At 37.0% G+C, this 20,258-nt stretch overlaps 1 protein-coding gene across 18 annotated transcripts in view; it reads left to right on the plus strand.

The window, feature by feature from the left end:
- Nucleotides 1-18,753, plus strand: part of Best2 (bestrophin 2) — a 179,803-nt gene extending 161,050 nt beyond the window's left edge. For all 18 annotated transcript variants that reach the window (XM_067791826.1, XM_067791829.1, XM_067791835.1 and 15 more), the window contains 5 exons: nucleotides 8,058-8,297; nucleotides 8,360-8,675; nucleotides 14,038-14,136; nucleotides 14,209-14,439; nucleotides 14,509-18,753. In XM_067791826.1, the coding sequence (XP_067647927.1) occupies nucleotides 8,058-8,297; nucleotides 8,360-8,675; nucleotides 14,038-14,136; nucleotides 14,209-14,439; nucleotides 14,509-15,116 (1,494 nt within the window). In that variant the 3' untranslated portion in view covers nucleotides 15,117-18,753. The remainder of the gene's footprint in view (nucleotides 1-8,057; nucleotides 8,298-8,359; nucleotides 8,676-14,037; nucleotides 14,137-14,208; nucleotides 14,440-14,508) is intronic.
- The last annotated feature ends 1,505 nt before the right edge of the window (nucleotides 18,754-20,258 follow it).

The following is a 20,258-nucleotide window of genomic DNA, read 5'->3' on the forward strand; positions in this document are numbered from 1 at the left end:
ATACCAATCTATTCTGGCTCGTGTACCAAATTTGGTGAAGATATCTCAATATTTACTCAAGTTATCGTGTTAACGGACGGACGGAGATGGCTCAATCAAATTTTTTTTTCGATAGTGATGAACGTGCCCTTATAGTGAGTGCCCGATAGTTGGAGTTATCGCTGATCAAAGAAATCTGTTTCCTAAAATTTTTGTTTGTAGCCAATGCTTGGGCTACGGTTGACTTCAAGCTTTGCTTTATTTTTTTGATTATGGTATGTAGCCGCCGCACAGTGGCATTTTTGCTTGGTTAAGACGGGAAAAAGTAAAAATTATCAAGAACTTTTTTTTTTTTTTAAATTTGAATGCAGTTTGTTTTTGAAATGTCCACAGTATATAACGGTAATTATCATTTCTTATAATTATTGTTCTTCATTGTATAATCTGCTGTCAAACTGTAAGTTGTTGATGACGCGCTAAGTAGTGCAATTTACAGAAGTGAAATAATGCGTGGTTTAAAATTAAATAAAATTTGTGGTGAAAGAAAAGCTGAAATATTTTTTGGTTACTTAAAATCTGCACGTAATTATATTATTCTGCAAGTGTTCAAAAGTTTTTTGGTTTAGTATTTTTTTACGAAATTATCAGTTTTTAATGTGTATTATTTTTGTGCCGAAAATATATAAAACCGTGAAAAGAAAAGCCTGCCAAAAGTTTGAACCACGCTAAACCACAATAATTTTTATATTTCTGCAATAATTCAATATTATTACATATAACTCAAATGATTCTTCATCCAGTAGGTCCCCGTTTTGATATAATGACGATAACAAGGAGGCAGTTGTTTGAGGTGTGGGTTGCAGAACGTGGCCAAAAGCAAAAGGATAAAGCCCTTCTAGAACACGTGTGTACTGTTTTAGGGAAGAAATAAATAGATACGAGGGGATGTATGATGTATGCTGCAGTAAAGTTAGAATTTTTTATCAAAGCTTCGTATAAGATGGAATTACACCAAAGTTTATTTTCTTGGAAATTTTGCTTCATGGCTTGAAGAAGAAAATAAATTTAAATATAGGTATTTTTAGTTGTGATTAAAAGAACGAGACAAGGTTATAAGAAAGTTTTTGTTTTGTGGTAAATTGGAAAATTCGCCTATCCTCACGTCTAGTCTTCTTGATAACGAAATTGACCATAACAAATATTATCGAAGTGAAGTTAGCGCAGCGCCTTCAGCTGATCTAAGAATTAATAGGGCGGTATTTTGTTGCAAACTATTCGCTTATTAGTTGCGAAGGAAAAAAAAAGCTAGCGAAGCATCCTCGTAAAATCTGACACCCTACACTTGTTGAAATGCGACTAAGCTGGTATTTCCTTATTTATTAGTCGCTAATTAGTTGGGAAAGGAAAAATTGTGTCAAAATTTTTCTCAAAAGTGTCTTATATCGGTGGGGTGGTCCATTTCGACTCCTATAGTTGCAATATTTCCTGGAGGAGAGTAAAATTTGTTATGCTAATTGGAATTTTATAACGACAACAAGAGTTACTACAGACTAACAGGTTTAAGAATTCGTAAAACATCAAAATAAAATTATTATTTATTAATCTTCTTAATATATCAAAATCACGTGTCACTATGTTTGTTCCTGATGGACTCCTAAACTACTGAACCGATTTTAAATTTGTTTTGCATCCCGTGTGAAGTTCGATCTAACTGTAATATAGGTTAGGTTATATCTCAGTTTATAATCGCAATATTATTTTATTGAAAATTTTTTTATTTGTTTATACGTAATAATAAAATGCTACGTATACGCACAGGCACTCACATTTTCAGGTGGTGCTGATATACTTCCGTGTAATTGCTTGGTGTTTAATTAAACAACGTGCTTATCAATAAACAAGTAAGGAAAGCTAAGTTCGAGTGTAACCGAACATTACATACTCAGCTGAGAGCTTTGGAGACAAAATAAGGGAAAATCAACATTTAGCAAAATTACATGTGTATCAAATGAAAAGTGTTAATGATTATTTAAAACGTAGTGGGCCTTAGTTCTATAGGTGGACGCCTTTTCGAGATATCGCGATAAGGGTGGACCAGGGGTTGACTCTAGAATGTCTTTGTACGATATGGGTATCAAATTAAAAGTATTAATGAGGGTTTTAAAAGGGGGTAGCCCTTAGTTGTATATGTGAAGGCGTTTTCGAGATATCGACCAAAATGTGGACCAGGGTGACCCAGAACATCTTCTGTCGGGTACCGCTAATTTATTTATATATTCCTGCCAAGATTCCAAGGGCTTTTGATTTCGCCCTGCAGAACTTTTTCATTTTCTTCTACTTAATATGGTAGGTGTCACACCGATTTTACAAAGTTTTTTTTTAAGTTATATTTTGCGTCAAAAAACCAATCCAATTACCATGTTTCATCTCTTTTTTCATATTTGGTACAGAATTATGGCATTTTTTTATTTTTCGAAATTTTCGATATCGGAAAAGTGGGCGTGGTCATAGTCGGATTTCGGCCATATTTTTTACCAAGATAAAGTGACTTCAGATAAGTACGTGAACTGAGTTTAGTAAAGATATATCGATTTTTGCTCAAGTTATCGTGTTATCGGCCGAGTGGAAGGACAGACGGTCGACTGTGTATAAAAACTGGGCGTGGCTTCAACCGATTACGCCCATTTTCACAGAAAACAGTTATCGTCATAGAGTCTATGTCGCCACCAAATTTCACAAGGATTGTACCGGAGCGACTCGAGTTATTCCATGTGCAATTTTTAAGCCGAATTTCAAAAGCAACGAAAATCTGCATTTCGTTTTAATATTATAGTGAAGTGAGAAAAATAAAAGCTATATATATAAAAAGAAAGGCTAAAATGTGTGTTAGTTGGTCGCCGGTGTTTGAAGAGATGCGTCGGTCGATTTTGTTCAAACTTTCACACAAGTTGCGTAAACCTCACGCGGTGGTTGCTACATAATTTGCGATCGACGAACAGGATCTCGAGATATAGGCCGAGACGTGGACCCAAGTACCCCTAGAATGTGTTTATAGAATATGGATAACAAATGAAAGCTGTTGATGAGTGCTTTAGTAGAGGGTAATTTTCATACCCCTGGGTGACTAGGGTCTCGAGATATAGGCCAAAACGTGGGCCAGTGAATGTCTAGACAGTGTTTATACAATATGGATATCAAATAGTAAGGGATGCAGAAGAATGAGAAGAAATTGAGAGAAGGGAAAAGAGAGAAGGAGATTGAGAAAGAGATAGAATGAAACGAAGATGGAGATAGATGAAGCAAAAAGACGAGGGAGGAGTGAAAAAAGTGAGGGGGGGGGGGCAGAGTCAGACGGAAAAAGCTTATTAAAATTATGCAGATGGGCCAAATTTAGGGCAGAACAACGTCTGCCGGGTCTTCTAGTTGTATAATATAAATCAATTCCACAGCTTTAAGAGTCCTCTACTACAAAAAAATATCTTTCCTCTTCGCAACTAATTAGCGCATAATTTGTGGAAAAATACCGACCTATTCATTTTTTGATCCGCTGAAGCTTCTTCCTTAACTTCTTATTTACCAAATATTGTATATCTTCATGGGGAAGTATCTCTTACCAAACACTAGATACTTATGTGCCTGGAATAAATTAGAAAATATAATTATTTGGATTTTATTCTTAAAAAAAGTACAAGTCTTCACGTATTTTGAAGAAACTACTAAGAGCTGCACTTAAAGTTTAGCTTGCGTTACACTTTGCGGTGGAGTAAAATTCGTAAATGGTGCTTCCACGTGCCACAAACAACAATCAATATAAATATGCTAAATCAGCTTTAAGAATAAGTAGGCATAAAAGTGACCGCCAAGTTTAGTCCAAACTGGTTTTCGTATCATATAGATAGGGTATACGGTTATCCTACATATGTACGATATAAGAATACCCAACAAAATACCCTATAAGCGTTTTTAAGATACAACGCATAAAACAGCAGCGCTGCATGTTCCAACGCTTAAACTTTATATGGACTGCTAAGCGTCACACTTTATCTACTCTTCTGAAATTCACGCGCATAAAATTCGTACTGCTAAATTTCAATACGCATTATAGGTATTCAGATTCAACTGAAATATGTGTCTATGTTTGACCTCTACACTAATTCTATGTATCACCTCTTAAAATGGTGCGTATCCACAATTTATCGCAACTGATTTAGGTATATGCTATGGCTATATACTATGGTAACGTAAGCGTATACGCGTGTAAAAAAAACGGCTATTATGTAAACCATGTTACTTAAAGCCTTTTACCAGTCAACATCAGTACCAAAAACCAGATGCTGTGAAATAAATGTTAGATACAATTGAACTGGCCAAATGTAAAAAAACCTCAATTAGGCACTAGGACTTATGTTATAGATTAACTCCGTCGTCTTGGCAAATACTAGAAGTTTTCTAGGACCTAGTTTAGCTGCTGCCTCGAGATTTGGCAACTCTGCCGCCCCAAAATAGCTGGAGCATTTACATCACGAACGTAGGAAGCGAACACGGGAGGTGCTCAGCCGTTTCTTTCTACAGCTCGCACTTCCTACATCTGCTGTTAGTGACGAAAGAAATGTTGAATGTAACCGAATTTTTTATAACTTTCCGGCGTCATGTTGTAAGCCTTTTAACGAAATGAAATTTACCTTAAGTAGGTAAGGTGCACCTTTTTTGACTGATAAATACATATGTTATGTAAGTTTTATTTCATCATTTACACAGAATCGCAAGGAGCTTTGCGAGTTAACATGAGATAACTGAAAATAGAGATGTATGTAATTATAACGATACTCAAAAAAGCGATATCATTGTACGATACTATCAACCTTGTGTTGTTCTATATTTTGATTCGATATCCAGAAATCGAATACTTCTCATTATACACTGCGCTGCTATTTCGAGTATTATGGCAGCTCTATGTCTAAAAGAGGTAATACCGAGTATATTTTGTTAATAAAATAAATATACACATGATAGAAATATAGAGAGGTAGTACCTCTTTGAATTCTTCTACGTCATTACCCCCACACTCTGTTTTGGCATTCCCTTTTGAAAAAGCATTAACATATCCTTAAAAAATAAAAAAATTGGTATCGCTCCGGCATTAAATCCAATACCTGTTCAAGTATATTCAAGAACTTCATCTGTTGCGAAATATGTATCTTAATTGTTCGTATTCGGGTCAACATAACCATTGCTTCGAACTTGACCTTACCACTATTGATGGGATAGCCACTGCTAGCCGAACTCCACAGCGCAGTACTATGTACCTGGGCAACTTGAACGCCATGAAATGCACGGTATTTTAAGGGAACCTTCATCCCAGTGGCCCACCATGCGAAGTAACGGTGGTCCCACCGCAGCAAGGGGCGCTGCTGCCACGAAGTGTTTGATAAGATGAAAATAGGTAAAACAGAGACTCCGTTTTACTCATAACAAATGCTGTGACTGTCGTTGTCATCAAGGAGATGAAAGAAGCGACAAAGCAGTTCCTAAGTTCCTGATTGTGGCGCTTATAGATCGTAGATATTCCTATGAGCAGATATCTTTAGAAACTTGGTGTTCGGAAAAAAGGTCAGAATGTTGAGGGACGAACCAAATATACCGATACCACTCGTCTGCGACATTAGCGTCTTGGAATAGTTTAAGGGAGTTTTCCCAAACTTCCAAAGGCATGGCCTGAATCCCATGTGTGGTAAAGTCGGAGGACGTGCAGCATCAGAAGAATAGTAACCGACACCGGATTAAAAGATGCTTCGCATACATTCTTCCTCCAAATAAAAAAGGAGGCAAGTATATGTTGTATCTAGAGAAGTAGTCGCAATGCCCGATACTGTGGAGAGGGACAAATAACACAAGGTTGCGGCGAGTCTTACAGATTAATTTCAAGGACAGTGACGTCGAGCGAACTTCGCTTTACTGTTGAGGAGGTTCTGGGTTCAATTGGTATCTTTGGGTAAACTTCGTACAAATGGATCTCACGGTGGTTTTCGGAGTAATGAGGTCAGAGCTTAAGAATACTTTCTTCCCTAAAGGAGGACGAAGATAATGTTTAACTTTTTTGATTTGGTACTTTAGTTTCAATTAATAAGTAAACATTTTAAAAGCTATGTAAAAAGTTATTGTCCTGATATTTATGGTTGAATAAAAATACTTCATAAAAAATTTAAAATTTTCAAAACATAATTTTGTAGAGGTGGCAATGCATCTTCCGCATTGGCAAATTATTTTTTTGACAACTATGTTAAAGACATCAAAGTGATGTACATTGTTTTCTTGTAACATGAATACACACGTAACTTATTAGGATGGACAAAAAAAATGTTGTTTCTCTCTGCTATATTGAAAATAGTGCTCAGATTATCAAAATACATAACCGGTAAAATTGCAGCATTTATGTCAATGTTTGGAGGTGCCTTATCGCGAATTTAGCTTTTTCCATATAAACACTATGGCGAATTTTCATGTTTTTATAAAAAGTGTACCCGAGGTCTAACCCTTTTTATAAAATCGCAAGATAGGAAATTGAGCGGTCTACAAAAATGGTCTGAAAAGGTCTTAGGCTATGTTGATCCGTTTAGTAGGTATTCGACGTTATATTTCAACCTTAAATTGTATGTTAAACCCCATACGATTTGTGTGGGAAAGCTTCAGGTGCAATGATGCACCTCTAAACGCTCAAATAAAAACCTGCAATTTTTACAAGCTATAAATATTTTCATTACTTACTTAATTGGCGCTTAACCGTTTAAACGGTTATGGCCGTCTAACAAAGCGCGCCAGTCGCTTCTTCGCTCTGCCAACTGGCGCCAATTCGTCACACCAAGGGGTTTAAATCGTTTTCTACTTGGTCCTTCCAGCGGAATGGGGGCCGCCCTCTTCCTCCATAGGCGGATTCCGATAAAAACACTTTCTTAGCCGGAGCGTCGTCTTTCATTCGCATAATATTGCCTAGCCAGCGTAGCCGCTGCATTTTAATTCGCTGTAGTTATGTCTGCGTAAAGCTCGTACAGCTCATCGTTAAATGTTCTTCGGCACTCGCCATCGCCAACGCGTAGAGGTCCATAAATCTTTCGAAGAACTTTTCTCTCGAACACTCCCAGAGCCGCTTCATCTGATGTTGTTATTCTGCACCATATAGCAGAACGGGTACGATAAATGACTTGTATAGTATGATTTTCGTTTGCCGAGAGAGTCCAAAGTAGCATTTATTGGTAAGAGTGATTTTTCGCTGTATTTCAGAGCTGATGTTGTTGTTAGTGTTAATGCTGGTTCCTATTTAAACGAAGTCTTTTAATATTTTGAAATTATGGCAGCCAACAGTACCCCATCAAACACATCTTTACCGCTTCTTTTTCCATATGTAATTTTTATTATACCAAAGGAAAAAAATGTTTAACCCACCCTAATATGTATATATTTACATGTGTAATTTATGTATATTCTCGATATATCCGATAAGTCGAGTTTCCTTAATTGCTATAGTTTATAAATCGATAACGTCCCGATATGTGATATCGACACATTGACTCATTTTTGCATCACTAACTCACAATAAACGGGCAAAAGGTAAAAAAGTAAATAAGCTAAAATGTATGTAGAACACACTTAAAAATATTCGCAATATTGCATGAGCCCTAGATATTACTTTACTACGTGCTTTAAACTGGTTTACAAGTGGAAGAAGAAAAAATAAAGCCAAACATGAAATTTTTTATTTATTGTGTCATTCCACGATCGTTTGACTTTCCGTGAGTTACTTTAAAGATTTTGAATGCCATTTAGGTTATTCCATGAAATTGGATTGCCCTTGTTTTTCCAAAAACTTTCGAAATAAAACTGCTATACATTTCAGACCGAGCTTCCTCTCATAAATTGTTATTCCGGCCCACAACTGCGTCTATATAGGAACAGTCAGTGCAGCTTAATACAGCCATAGGTCACTATCTACTAAGATTGCTAAACTCTTCCAATCATTCCATTTTTATAAGTTATATCTACCACTAAACACATCTTCCAATCTATACCTTTTAATATTCTAGGCCGCGTACATGATTGTCGATGAGATGCATGAAGAACATCCCGAATTGTTGCGCGATCAATATTGGGAATGCGTAGTGCCTAAGGAGTTACCATACACTGTCGCATCGGAACATTATCGACGCGAAGAGCCCAAAGGTTCGGCAGAAAATTACAAAGTAAAGAAAGAGGATGCCATGTACGCCAATATAGTGCCTGGTAGCGGTAAACGTGGACTTGTCGACGATGTTTACGCGGATTATGTAAGTAAATTATATATATGATTATATTTGAACTCAATTAATTGCTATTTTATCATAAACAGGAAAGTGTCGACACACCCATGGTAGAGCGCCGCAAAAATAATTGGCTTGTTAGACAGCTCTCACGCATGGGTTCGATACGTAGTCAATCGACTGCTTATTCATCGAGTGGTATGACTCCAAATCGTCATCGCTTGAATTCGGTTTACTCTAGCCCTGAATCTGGTATGCCAGTTAGTATACTACAGCAACAACAACAACAACAAGCTCAACAACACCAACAAGGTCATCTAATTCAAATGCAATCTAAACCAAGCTTTTATGGCAAATTTGTAAATCGAAAATCACAGCGTGCGCAGAAGCAACTCATTAAGCAAAGTAAGTACATAGATATTGGCATCTTAGTGGAATATCGTATTATCTCGAAACTAAATTTGAAAACGCAAACGAAAAAATTTTAGAATTTGAGATTGGGCATTTCTTAAAAGGGTGTTTCTCAAAAGTTTTCTGAGATTTTAGAAATCAATAAAGTATGAAATAGGTCGCATACAGGCTATTGGTTATTTCGAGCAACCAGACATTTTGACTTTTCAGAACGGTCTCATTTTTTGGGAAAATAAGAGGAACTATAAAATAAATTTTACTTCACGAACTTTCCATAACTTTTTAAGAGGAAAAAAATATTATGGGATGACAATATACATCCTCGTTCGTTACCAACACATTTGAACTCAAAAATGATGCACAGGAGCAGATAAAATATTCTGAGCTTAGATGATGCAATGAAATTTATCTTGCGATCAGCCTAACATAGACTCGTACTCCACACTCCTGCCTTTACTAAGCCTTTTTGAACCGCACTCAGACAAACGATAATATTATATTTTCCACGGTTCCACACCTGCAGGGCCGCCAATAATCTCCACATCACTTATGCTGAGGGCCAAACCTGTGTGTGTAATATATAGAAACATGAGTTCATTGGGTCCGCAGAACTATAACTCGAATACAAATAATACACCCTTCCTCCATGATAGAGAGCGAAAAAATATGAGGAAATTTAATTGGTGTAGGGAGGGAAGTTGGAGACAGGGAGTCGGAGTTGGATAGAGACTAATGGAGTGAGGGATGGACAAGACTTAGAAGGAAAATAAAAGAAACAAGTGAGAGAGGCTAAGTTCAAGTGTAACCGAACATTATATACTCAGCTGAGAGCTTTGGAGACAAAATAAGGGAAAATTACCATGTAGGAAAATGAACCTAGGGTAACCCTGGAATGTGTTTGTATGACATGTATATCAAATGAAAGGTGCTAATGAGAATTTTAAAAGGGATGGGGCCTTAGTTCTATAGGTGTACGCCTTTTCGAGATATCGCCATAAAGGTGGACCAGGGGTGACTCTATAACGTTTTGTACGATATGGGTATCAAATTAAAGGTACTAGTGAGGGTTTTAAAAGGGAGTGGCCCTTAGTTGTATATTTGAAGGCGTTTTCGAGATATCGATCAAAATGTGGACCAGGGTGACCCAGAACATCTTCTGTCGGCTACCGCTTATTTATTTATATATGTAATACCACGATACTGTTCCTGCCAAGATTCCAAGGGCTTTTGATTTCGCTCTGCAGAACTTTTTCATTTTCTTCTACTTAATATGGTAGGTTTGACACCCATTTTAAGTTATGTTTTGCGTCAATAAACCAATCCAATTACCATTTTTCATCCTTTTTTATACTCAGCTGAGCAGAGCTCACAGAGTATATTAACTTTGTTCGCATAACGGTAATCCGTAATGGCATAAACTAATCGAGATAGATATAGACATCTATATATCAAAATGATCTGGGTGAAAAAAGAAATTCTTTTAGCCATGTCCGTCCGTCCGTCCTTCCGTCTTTAAACACGATAACTTGAGAAAATTTTGAGGTATCTTGATGATATTGGGTATGTAGGTTCCTGGGCGCTCATCTCAGATCGCTATTTAAAATGAACGAAATCGGACTACAACCACGCCCACTTTTTCGATATCGAAAACTTCGAAAAACCGGTAAAGTGCGATAATTCATTACCAAAGATAAAGCGATGAAACTTGGTAGGTGCGTTAACCTTATGACACAAAATAGAAAATTAGAAAAATTTTGGACAATGGGCGTGCCACGGCCCACTTTTAAAAGAAGGTAATTTCAAAGTTTTGAAAGCTGTAATTTGGCAGTCGGTGAAGATATCATGATGAAATTTGGTAGGCACGTTACTCCTATTATGTGTGCTAAGTGTATGCTAGGGTTACCCTAGGTTCATTTTGCCAAATGGTGATGTTCCCTTATTTTGTCTCCAAAGCTCTCAGCTGAGTTCGGTTATACCCGAACTTAGCCTTCCTTACTTGTTCATATTTGGTATGGCATTGACTTATGGCATTTTTTAAATTTTTCGTAATTTTCGATATCAAAAAAGTGGGCGTGGTCATTGTCGGATTTCGGCCATTTTATAACAAGATAAGGTGAGTTCAGATAAGTACGTGAACTAAGTTTAGTAAAGATATATCGATTTTTGCTCAAGTTATCGTGTTAACGTCGGAACGACAGACGGTCGACTGTATATAAAAACTGGGCGTGGCTTCAACCGATTTCGCCCATTTTCACAGTTACCGTCATAGAATCTATGCCCCTACCAAATTTCACAAGGATTGGTAAATTTTTGTTCGACTAAAAGTATTCTACACAAATTAAATGAAAAAGGGGGGAGCCACGCCCATTTTGAAAATTTGTTTTATTTTTGTATTTTGTTGCACCATGTCATTACTGGAGTTGAATGTTGACATAATTTACTTATATAGTGTAAATATATTAAATTTTTTTGTTAAAATTTGAATTTAAATTTTTTTTTTTTAAGTGGCCGTGTTCATAATCCGATTTTGCTAATTGTTATTTAGCACACATATAGTAATAGGATTAACGTTCCTGCCAAATTTCATCATGATATCTTCAACGGCTGCCAAATTACAGCTTGCAAAACTTTGAAATTACCTTCTTTTAAAAGTGGGCGGTGCCACGCCCATTGTCCAAAATTTTACTAATTTTCTATTCTTCGCCATAAGGTCAACCCACGTACCAAATTGCATCGCTTTAGCCGTCTTTGGTAATGAATTATCGTACTTTTTCGGTTTTTCGAAATTTTCGATATCGAAAAAGTGGGCGTGGTTATGGTCCGATTTCGTTCATTTTAAATAGCGGTCTGAGATGAGTACCCAGGAACCTACATACCAAATTTCATCAAGATACCTCGAAATTTACTCAAGTTATCGTGTTTACAGACGGACGGACGGACGGACATGGCTAAATGAATTTCTTTTTTCGCCCAGATCATTTTGATATATAGTAGTCTATATCTATCTCGATTAGTTTATGCCGTTACGGATTACCGTTATGCGAACAAAATTAATATACTCTGTGAGCTCTGCTCAGCTGAGTACAAAAAATTGGGAAAGCGAGGCTCACTTTTAAATGTAGGCAAATAAATTTTTGGACAGGACAAAGTCTGCCGGGTAAGGTAGTACAATATTAAAAAGCAACCCAAAATACAACGGACAGCCTAAGCTCGGGTGGTGTCCAACAGACGTGTTAAATGTAAATCATGCCCTACCATTGGGCGCCAGATTACTGTAGCGTTTTTCATGCGTAAATTATAGTAGTGAAGAAAGCAGCAGAAATTCTAGAGGAAGCGTGCTTAAGCTGCAGTCGCGTCAATTTATATATTGATAGTCAGGCTGCAATTAGGGCAATAATCTCACACAGTACTTCATCAAGAAGTGTTCTGGAATGCAAAGAAGCATTGGAAAAACATCGCACACATCGGACCATACATCTTTACGGGGCTCCCAGTCATAAAGGGACAGAAGGTCAACGAAAAGGCCGATGAGTTGGCAAAGGAGGATGCAACACTAGCTGAGTCGACAATAGACGTTCCAGTTTGGGCGCAATCAAAAGGAGACAGGAGTTGCATATGATCCATCAAGCAGGAAAGGCGTGAACAAAAGCACGGAGCTGCAAAATTTCTAAGATCATGTGCAAAGCCTATGATATTAGACTCACAAAGTGGCTCATATCTCTGAATAGAGAAGACTTAAGGCTCACTATGGGCATACTGACTTGATCCTGCCCTCTGGCGTCACATGCTTAGAAGTTAGGCCTCGTCAGTAACAGCAAGTGTAGGAAGTGTGAGCTGCGGGAATAAACTGTTGAGCACGTTCTGTGTTGAGTCGTGTGCTCGCCAGGTTAAGACTTCAGCTATTAGGGGCGGCAGAGTTGCAAGATCTCGAGGCAGTAATTAAGCTGGGTCCTAGAAAACTTTTTGTATTTGCGGAGTTTTTCTATAACATATGTCCTGGCAGCTGATTGGTGTTCTTCCGTTTGGTCATCAAACAAATTCTAGTAAAACTATGGACACATTCAGTCTATGTGACGTCTTTATTGACCGGCAGTTCAACCTAATCTAACCTAACCTACCATTGGGCCTTCACAAACACGTAACATATATAAGCTCAGCCCCTATACTAAGAGAGTCAGGTGCTGAAACTAAAAGCAATTTGGCCAAAGCTTGACAGGGATGCGACAGCAGAATACTTCCTATTGAACTTTGAAAATAATTCTTCGATGGGGTTTCCCCCGAGAATAAACTGGTCAATGATCTAGTATGTAAGGAGGATAATATGTGACTCTACACAGACGGGTCCAAAATTGACTGCGGCAATGTTGCAGGGTTTTCCTCCAAATAACTAAAAGTCGTATTCTCTCTATATTCATCTCCTAAACTCACCGATGCATTGTATTCTTTCGATACTACTACAGTTTCAAGAAAACAAAAATTAAAAATTGGTACTCTTTGGGCACTTGTGAGATCATCAAGCAAAATTTACCTTATTACGCTCAGAATAGAACAGGATCTTTACTATATATATTAAAGAAAGAAATATTTAACGCCAATGGCGATTATGCCTACACTGGGAAAGAGAAGGAATCCTCTTCAGTGATGTAAGTAGGAGCTGCGGCCAAGGGAGTTGGAAAGAACTTGTCAACCATTTCCTCTGTGAGTGTCCACCACTAGCGAATTTCAGATATCGAACTTAAAGCAGTTTTGTGCTGTGAAATTTAAGACCGTTTTCAAAGTATACCATAAAGGGGCATTGTGGAAGTACAAAGAAATTTCGTTGGAAAGCCTTCGAAGATACCACTGGAGCCATTACAACCAACAGCATAATATGTTTTAATAAATAGGACCAAAAATTATTTGGCTTGGATACTATACCTTCTTTGCCGTTGATTCAGCAGTCGACCAATGGCAATCTGTTTATGATGCACAATCCATTACAACCTTCCTTTTGCCACACATAATAACAAATGAATGTATTAGTATATCGTCGGTCCCATGGAAGCCTAAAACGGTTCATTTTCGCGTGAAAACTAGTATGAATCATTACTTGCGTTAAAGACAAGCACAGTTCGTTATCCGCGTGGAAAACTAGCACGATCAGTTGTCGGTGAAACGTGCTAGTTTTCCACGCGGAGAACGAACTGTGCTAGTCTTTAACGCAAGTAATGATCAACGAACTATGCTAGTCTTCCACTGAGCAACGAACTGTGCTAGTCTTCCACGCGAAGAACAGTAAAGTGTTAGTCTTCCATGGAACCAACGACATGTAGTTTCGATATTTCTCCCCGCTTTTAACCCACATTATCTATTTTAGGTTCCAAGCTTAACGGACTCAATGCAAATGTACCCAAAACACGTCCACGAATTCCTACACCTGAAGTTGCCAAAGAGACGAACGAAAAAGATTTAAATAGTAAGTTAAACCAATTTTACATATTTTTGTTTTAACTGAAGCACAAATTCAAAAATTCAACTGCACTCATAGCCGTCATTATGACACCACAATTGAGCACTACGCAATCCTCCATGTACCCGTACACGAGCACTAGCAATGATAATGGACAAGTTTTGGGCACACTTTTACTATCGCCCATTAAAGAAATGGATAGTACATCATCGAATAACACTTTGATTCCAGGGCATCCATCAACAACGGCATTGGCACAAGCCGTACTACCATCCCATATGAAGGATGTTAATTTTGGTGTGACATCACGTAAGTTATATTCAATCTATAGAAGCTCAAGTACATTTGTATTAAAAACTAATTTCTTTTTGATTATAGCGCAAGCAGCCAACAATATTCCCACATTTTCATTTCCATTTACGGTTAGCACGAGTTCCCCTGATACAATGTCTGCTGGTACATTGAATATAGTATCCATTGGCAATACGAAAATGCCAACTATCACAACCACCTCCAGTGGTTTTGATAACAATGATCTCATTACCACTATACCAGTCTCATTGGCCATACAACGCTCACCATCGCATCTTTCTATACGAGAATTAGGCAGCAATGATAATCTGGCTAGCAGCAATGATAATAATGGTTCAGGAGGCAGCGGTGGTGGTTTAGCCGCTACAACAAAGAATGCCATACTCACTATCAAACCAATATCACGTACTAACAGTTTTAATGCTAATTTAAATCTAAATCTGCAAGATTCATATATATTGGAAAGGAATGCATCGGTGCGTTCAGCAGGACATCCTGCCAGTACTAGTAATGAGTCTACAACTGGTGTGGGGATTGCGATAACGCGCGATTCAACGACAGATGGCAGGGGTGATAGTAGTAGTGGTGCAGGTGTAGGTGGAGCCTCGGCACCATCAACTTTGGTGAAACGTACACCTGAGCCTGCGAAAGGCACAAAGGAGGTTTATGTCTAAAGGAAAGGGTGTGAAGTGAGGGGATGGAATGCTATAGAAACTAAACTTACGATTAGATAATACATAGGTAGCCGTTTTATATTAAATTTCTATACCCAGTTGTGATAGTGAACAGGGTATTTTAATAGTTAAAATTTATTGATTGATTGATTTCATTTTCTGAATCGCTATTTGAAAATAAATTAATCAGCTTGTCTATCAGTTCAGCCGTCCATTTTGTGCAGATACGCGGTATAGTACAAATAGAAAAAGCTCTGGAGAAGGTAAATATCATACATATATCATGTTGTTGTTGTTGTTGTTGTGTTTGTTGTTGTAGCAGTAGGCCGAAACTGTTTGTTACTAATCGTTCAAAATCGTTCGACTGTTTAAAATCGAATACGTAACCGAATACAATTAGCTCAATATTTTACTGGGGTTATCTCACCTCTAACCGTAACATCGGCTTGCAGTTAGTGATTGAGGCCTTAGTTGCTTCAAGGTTCGACTAAATTTATGGCGAACTCTTTCGCATTATCATTGAAAAGGATATACACCTCGCATAAATAAAAGTCGATAATTTTCAACTCTGGCCTGAACCTAGACTGTTGGGTGGTATATCACTGTTTCTGGGCTACCTTTTTCAGAAATTTTGATATTGCCCACATATTTTAGACCAAAACTCTATAGTGTCTCGAATTGATTCTATGCTGAAGAGTAGGACTATAAATGGAATAGGGAGCTTGCTATAAATGGCTATCACAGGCAAACCTCTGGACGGCGTGTTATCGTCTCTGCTTTGAATACCGGTTATTAGTGAAATTTTAGGAATCGTTAGGGTAAAGGGAACGAGGGTAGTCGCATACGGCACCTTGCTCTACGATTTATGGATACGAGACGAAACTAGATGACATCACAAGGGTATTTTAAACGGAATCATAGCCGAACAATGACAGTGGGGTGAGGGTGTTACAATCTACACAGAGGGCTCGAAAATAGAAAAAGTAGCTGGAACTGGAATGTACTCAAAGCATCTACATGAAAATCAATTGTGCCTTCTATGTGGAGGTTTATACCATAGAGAGAGCAGCCATATAGCTGCAGAATAGTACGATCCCATACATGAAAATAAAGTTCTTTGCCGGCATTCAGGCTACCTTAAAATTATTAGAACACAACTTAATGAAGTCGGATATCGTACGGAGTGGTCGAGCCTCGCGTCGATACGGCACCGAAATATTTCCCTTTGCTAGGTTCCAGGGCACAGCGATATTGAAGGTAATGAATTTGCAGATGAGATGGCCAGGAGAAGTTCTGAAATTGGCATAAGCGAGGCGTATAGCACCGTGCGATTACCGCTGGGTTATCTCCTGAAGAGAACTTATGGCCATATTTGGATAGGAAATCAACTAGCTTACGTCTCAAGCTAAACTAATCTGTAGAGGAAATACGGTGTCATAAGAGGTCATTGCGCTATTGCACCAATGCTTTAATAGTCGAAGAGGAATCAATTCATCACTTTCTGCCGATGTCCAACACTGCAAAGAAGACGACCCAGATTTCTGGGCGAATGGTTTTTCGACAGTCTGGCACAGGTTGAGAAACTGAATCTTTCGCTCCTACTGTCAGCTCATCAGATAGAGCAAATGGTTTATTGCGGACCACTAGGAAGTTATCTTCTGGGATGAGTTTGCCGCCACCTGGAACTCACAATGGTCAAAAATGTGACTTTTCGTAAAAATGAACTTTCCTTACTTCCGAGAGTTTTCGAAGATGTTTTTCAGATTGACGTTTCTTAAATTATCGAAATTAAAACAAAGAAGAATTTAATTGAGTTATTTTGATAAAAGCTGTCGCTAGTATTTTCGATTTCGCAGGTGTAAATATTTATACTTTTTATATTTAAGAAAACAAAAAAATAGAAGTTTGTTTTCTTGATTGTTCTATAGAAACTTCTCTATGATCCATTCAAAACAAATAAGCTTTGATTTTTTCTAACCCACCCTAGTGTATTAGGTTGAACATAAACATCAATGAAAACTTGATACCTGTTAGCTTTTCAATAATTTTAATTAACCTTACCACTAGTTATTATAACGATGCATATGGGCGATTCTCAGTGAACTGTTCAATTTGTGTCCATTGGTGTTATTAGCACGAAAATCAATAATTGACTATACAAGTTTGATGTTATTTTGTTAGTTTTGATGGGTTTAAATAGAGCACATGCATAAACATTTGACTGAACGTCTATGAGATTATACTATATGAGATTATACTATATACCCCAAATGTCAGTCCTCAACAACGTTTTTCAAATCTCGGTCGAAGTATCATTGATTTATTCCAAAAATATGTACGAAAAATTGGCATGATTTTATTGTCTTTCGTTAAAACTTTTGTTTACGAATAGATTTGTGATGAAAAAAGGCGATTTCGAGACATATATTACGTATCGAATCTTGTCCATCAGTTTTGAACAATTTCGCTCGATTTCCGTTATGCTGTTATTATCAGCATCTGGTGGATGATTTGACACTGCGAAAGATAGTGTATGACAGAGGACGATCGCACTGACATTTTTTGTATTTACAAGTTTCGTTGTTAATGACACTTGAGTGTATGGCATAGCAGTAAAGTGGGGAAAACGACGATGTAAAAAAAAAAGGTCAGTTACGTGGTATGCTATTACAAGAAAACAAATAAGTTTATCATTCCGATTATTTTATATCCTGAAAGGTTTCATTGAGACGAAAAAACCAAGGTATAGAATATAAAAAAACTTTAAGTACAAGCGTCGTATTCAACACGTAAAGTCGAAATGTCAGTTGCGTGGTATGCATTTGTATATCAGTTACGTGGCAACTCCAATTTGGCCATTTTCAGTTTTATAACTTTGATTTCGAAATTATGTTAAGCAACACCCAGAACCTTGAATCAAACATAAAAGCATATAGAAGGTCTAATTTAGTCCGACAAAACAATTTATATACTCAGCATTAAGTAGCCCTTGTTCTACATATTTACGAATAACTTTTTTTTCATTACAGTTGCAGTAGAATTGTGAAAAATTTAGCTTTTTTATTACATAATGATAACAAAAATAAATCCGGACAACTTCTATCTGAGAAAAATTTTCATTCCAAATCCGCCGGTTAAATTGTACAGTTTACCGAGAATCGCCCATATAGCAATTAGAATAATACATTTTATTGAACCATTATTTAGTAAATAAATTGAATCTCAGATATAATTTAAACAAGATTGTAAATTTTTGTGATATTTATTATATATGTATGTGTACTTAACACATACATATGTAGTTGCAATATACTATACTATAGAAATGTGTGTATTGATTAGTAATCATTAAAATTTGTTAAAAACCTTCTTTGTTATTGAATCTAATGTAGCCATATGGGTATATAGGTTAGGGTGGCTCAAAGTTCTTTTAAATCAGTTGTTTTTTTAGTTCGTTTCAAAACTATGCAAACTGCTACGGGAAATTGCTACAAAATAGCTAAATGACAATTGGCTCACCCTAATGCAGGTATGTGTGTATATCTAAAAGTAAAAATTACATATTACATAAGTATGAGCATAATTAGATATAAATAAAGTAATGATTTTAATTAATAAAGAAATTTTGTATAAGATACATTAAAGAGGGTATAAAAAACTGGCGGCTGAAGAAATCAAAGAAGTTGAGTATTTTCAATACCTCAAGGGGAAAGCTGCAAATAACGCATTCCAAAAGAAATAGAAGAAACAATTTGCTATCATTGAATGTCAAGTTTTCTAGGGCTGGGTTTGAACGGGATTTCTCTTCTTCGTTTTGCATTATCAAGCAGATGAGATTCCTCGAAGGTATTTGGGAGTTAAATCGATGTTGATGGTTCTTTGTCGGAAATCGATACGGAACCTTCCAGAAAAAAGCACTTCTAAGGAAGTAGGACGACCATCGCGGGAACGATTTGATATGACCACGCTGAACCAATTCGTTCCTTCTGTTGATTCAGCAACAGAACTCACCTCGGGTAGGTGAAGCTATAAATTCGCTGTCAATCACTTAAAAAGCTTGCGCTACACAACCTTCTGGATGGCATAGTCGATATTCAGGCCTGGTATCACCTTAATTCCACTACTTTCTGAAACTATTTTGGGCGATCCCGCTTTGGAAACATTTTTTTCTAATTGAAAAAACTTGTTTCTAAATTTTTGATGTTGCTTTGACCGGGAATTGAGCCCAGGTTTTACGGTGTAGTAGGCGGATTAAGCTACCACCACACCACAGGGGCCGTTTTGACATAAGGAAGCATATATCTATTTCGATAACGTACTACCGTTATCCAACAAAAGTTTTAAAACCCGTGCGTACAAGTGCACGCTGGGTATAAACAGCTTCCGAGACACTCGCAACATAAACTTCAAATTTACATAAACTTCAAATTTTGGTGTTTTCTTGAACCAGTCTAGTATTCTACAGAAATATGAACACTACTAGCGATTAGGGGTGGGACTATCCGAATAAAAATTATTCGAATAATAAACTCTTTTATTCGCCAGGTATTCGTAATCCGAATAATATTTATTCGGAATTTTTATTCGTTTATTCGGATAGTACTATCCGGATTCTTCGAATAGTAAAATAAAAGACATTGCGTTTATGTTACGCTCATCGCTTGTGCAGATGAGCATGCACATATATTTATACGTACATATATTTATGTGTGTATAGATGCATATATGCATATATTTTTGTTTGTTTGGGGTTGCTTTGTAAAATATTCATTTATTTAGTTACATACATATATTTACGTAACCAAAGTTGTGCTTGAGGCTTAAGCTAGAAATAGTTATCGGGGTCGTTTACAACTGTACTGATCATAGAACTTCGTTTATTAGTAAACAGGTGTGGAAATGGTAATATTGTAGGGATTTTTTTTTTTTATATCTTTTGGTTTGTATAAACATCTAATTGGTCACCATTAAAAAAATAAGTTTACATGTCATTGTCAACATTTTTTGCGAAGTCTGATGGATCAAAAGTTATTTAAATTAGATTCAAAGGAATCTGCAAGAATACAACATGTACATATGTTAGAATATGCTTATATGCACATTTGGGTATTTATATTACAGCGTTTAACGCGTCCAAGGACA

Source organism: Eurosta solidaginis, chromosome 5 (genome assembly GCF_040869045.1).
Source record: "Eurosta solidaginis isolate ZX-2024a chromosome 5, ASM4086904v1, whole genome shotgun sequence".
NCBI lineage: Eukaryota > Metazoa > Arthropoda > Insecta > Diptera > Tephritidae > Eurosta > Eurosta solidaginis.